Source organism: Myotis davidii, unplaced genomic scaffold (genome assembly GCF_000327345.1).
Source record: "Myotis davidii unplaced genomic scaffold, ASM32734v1 scaffold2100, whole genome shotgun sequence".
In the NCBI taxonomy this organism is placed as follows: Eukaryota; Metazoa; Chordata; class Mammalia; order Chiroptera; family Vespertilionidae; genus Myotis; species Myotis davidii.
The window spans coordinates 392,835-396,273 of NW_006292458.1; the positions used below are offsets into that span (position 1 = coordinate 392,835).

General features: G+C 55.1%; 1 protein-coding gene across 1 annotated transcript in view; it reads left to right on the plus strand.

The window, feature by feature from the left end:
* Nucleotides 1–3,439, plus strand: part of NOSIP (nitric oxide synthase interacting protein) — a 27,879-nt gene that overhangs the window by 8,167 nt on the left and 16,273 nt on the right. Inside the window, exons 2-4 of the mRNA XM_006765977.2 lie at nucleotides 1,270–1,351; nucleotides 1,550–1,620; nucleotides 2,551–2,656. Of these exons, the coding sequence (XP_006766040.1) occupies nucleotides 1,551–1,620; nucleotides 2,551–2,656 (176 nt within the window). The 5' untranslated portion in view covers nucleotides 1,270–1,351; nucleotide 1,550. The remainder of the gene's footprint in view (nucleotides 1–1,269; nucleotides 1,352–1,549; nucleotides 1,621–2,550; nucleotides 2,657–3,439) is intronic.

Here is a 3,439-nt window from a genome sequence, read left to right on the forward strand (position 1 = left end):
ACTGGCTAGGGCTGATCTTCTTAAACTTCTTACTTTCACCCAGCATTATGGGTTTGTTTGTTTTGTTTCTTAAATTCTCACCCAAGGAGTGAGGATAGTTTTTCCATTGATTTTTTTAGAGTGGAAGGGAGCGGGGAAGGGGGGAGAGGAGAGGAACTTGATGAAATTACCACGTGTGGGACACACTGTGTCCAAGATCCCTAAGGCTGGCCCTTGTGGGACCTCCTGGGTAGAGGCTGCAGGACCAACAGTTCCTCCTTTTGTTGTTGTTAATCCTCACCCAAGGATATTTTTCCCATTGATGTTTTCGAGAGAGTGGAAGAGGGGCCGGAGTAGGGGAGAGAGAGGGAGAAGGGAGAGAAACATCATGGGAGAGACACGCATCATTGGCTGCCTCTCACTCGAGTCCCGAGCAGGACCAGGGATGGAACCTGCAGCCGAGGCACATGCCCTTGACCAGGAATCCAACCTGCGACCCTTCAGGCCACGGGCAACGCTCTAACCACTGAGCAAACCGGCCAGGGCCGCATTGTGTTTTTATGATCTACCCATGATGCTTTGCACACACCTAGTCAGCTGCATCTTCGGGCTGGTCTCCGTGACGGACAGTTACTACCCATCCTCCCTGGGAGGGGGACGTTCCGTTGCCCTTGACTCCCCTTCACTGTGAGGGACGCCGGTGTGTCTTCGCGTCCTTTGCCCGTTTTCCTCTTGCGTCGCTGGTTTCTTCGTGTCGATCTGCCAGTTCCACGTGCAGCCCGTTCCACTCGGCTGCTCTGAAAACTCGGAATCTACTGCAGTGGATACACTGGGGATCGACTTGAGGGTAAAGCAGATTCCCCCTCTGCTTACGTGAGGCTTCACCCACGAGGAAGGCTGAGTGAACCCAGAAACTTGCCCTCAGTTGACATGAGCATAGGCTGACCAAGCACACACACAGGTGCACCCGCACCCCGAATGTCAGCCGGGCGCCCCAGGGCCCCAGTGTGCAGTGCGGGAGCCGGTCCATCCTTGCTGCTTGGCACAGTCGCTGCAGAAAAGAAACATCTGCACAGCATATGTTTCAAGGGACCTGGCGTATATAGCATACTGTTCTTAATATGTTTGCTCCCCTTAGCGCTATGTGTTTTAACCAAGGTCACCTCTCCGAGAAAGGTTGTTTCCCCAGGTAGGGATTTTTCCCTGAAGTTAGGAAAGGTAGAGAACCTCTCCCTTTAAAATCAATAAAAACGTATTTAAAAATAAATAGAACTTTCCATCCGATTTCAGGTTACTCCTCCCACACCTCCTAAGGCGCACCCCTGCCAGCAGGACACCCACTTCTGTGAGCAAACTCCAGGTCTTTTCCAAGGTAAAGCGACTTCTCTCTTTTGGAACGTGCAGGAATTCCTTAAGCATTTAACGTGTGGGAAACTGTCCGCCCCTGCCCCACGCCAGCTCAGCCCCGAGGGCCGTGAAGGCCCGTCCTCCCTGTCCCTGCGTCCTCCCTGTCCCTGCGCGGCTCCCTCTGGCCCCCCAGCTCTCCAGCTGCCCCTCCCTCCCTCCCCAGGATGACGCGGCACGGCAAGAACTGCACGGCGGGGGCCGTCTACACCTACCATGAGAAGAAGAAGGACACAGGTACTGGGTGGGAGGGACAGATGCGTCTCGAAGCCACCGTCTCGCTTGGCACCTCTGACTGTGCTTTCTGCGCGTGTCTCTCTGCCCCTGGTGGCCATGGCCACATGTGACAGCCCTGTTTCCCCCCCCACCCCACGTGATGGGCACCGCCTCAGGTCACTCTGTAGGTGAACACGGCTGATCCTCCCGTGGAAGGGTCGCTGTTGCCATAGCGATATTCCCACAGAAGAAACGGAGGCCCAGGCGGTCAGAGCCAGGGGGCTTCCGGAGCCTGTCACCTACCCACTGGGTTAGCACCTTCCTGAGGGCAGTGCGGTCCTTGCCCCCGGCGCAGACACACACAGCCCACTTTTTTTTTTTTTAATCCTCACCCGAGGATATTTTTCCATTGATTTTTTAGGGAGAGTGGAAGGGAGAGGGAAAGACAGAGAAACATCAACGTGAGAGAAGCACATCGATTGGTTGCCTCCTACACGAGCCCCTACAGGCCCTTGACCCAGAATCGAACCCGGGACCCTTCGGTCTGCAGGCCAAGGCTCTATCCACGGAGCCAAGCCGGCCAGGGCCACAGCCCACTCTTGACTGCCTGTTTCTCTAAGTCTCCTCACCTCTGAGTTCTCAGTGCCTCTCTCAGTTTGAAGAGAGGCATGTCTCCCCTCTATCCATCCCTTTTCTCTTTTTAAACATTTTTAAATATATTTTTATTGATTTCAGAGAGAAACGGAGAGTCAGAGAGAGAGAGAAACATCAGTGATGAGACAGAATCATTGATCGGCTGCCTCCTGCAGGCACCACACTGGGGATCGAGCCCACAACCCGGGCACGTGCCCTGACTGGGAATTGAACTGTGACCTCCTGGTTCATAGGTCGACGCTCAACCACTGAGCCACACTGGCTGGGCTCTCCATCCTCTTTCTTGTCTGTCCCCAGCGGCTTCAGGCTATGGGACCCAGAACATTCGACTGAGCCGGGATGCCGTCAAGGACTTCGACTGCTGCTGCCTCTCTCTGCAGCCCTGCCATGACCCCGTCGTCACGTGAGCTGGGCACACGGGTGGTGAGGGCAGGGGAACACGGGAGGGGTCTGTAGGAGTGGGTCTAGCCAGCACCTCTCTGGTTCGGTGTCCTCGTCTGAGAGGGGGCATGATCCTGAGGGGGTCATGGTGGGGCATGGAAAGAATATGTTTGTAACAGAGGGGCAGGCTCTTGGGACGTCCCCTGGCCTGTGGAACATGTCCCGTTACCTGCCTCCGATGACCCAGCAAAGGCTCCCGCGAGGTCATATGTGTCGGCCCTTGGCCCAGTGCCTGGATGTGGGCTTGGTCCCAGGTCTGTTACAGAGATGGTGATGGGCGTGGACTGTGGCCCCGGGTCCCTGTGGCCACCTTCAGTTCCCTGAGCCCCTGGAAGGCCTCACAGAATTCAGTGCCAGTTGATTAGAGGGAAAGGATACAGATTAAAATCAACAGAGGGAATGCCCTAGCCCAGTGGTCGGCAAACTCATTAGCCAACAGAGCCAAATAGCAACAGTACGATTGAAATTCCTTTTGAGAGCCAAGTTTTTTAAACTTAAACTATAGAGGTAGGTACATTGTTATTAACTTAATTCAGGGTGCTCCTAAGCTGGCCTTTGCTAAAAACGTCCTCAGTCTGATTGCGGTACCTTCGCTGAGGTCGACCCCTTCCAACTCTCCCATGCCGACGGCTACCTGTATGAGCGCGAGGCGATCCTGGAGTACATCTTGCACCAGAAGAAGGAGATCGCCCGGCAGCTGAAGGTGAGCGGAGGAGGAGGGGGCACGGGTGTGTTGGGGTTTCGA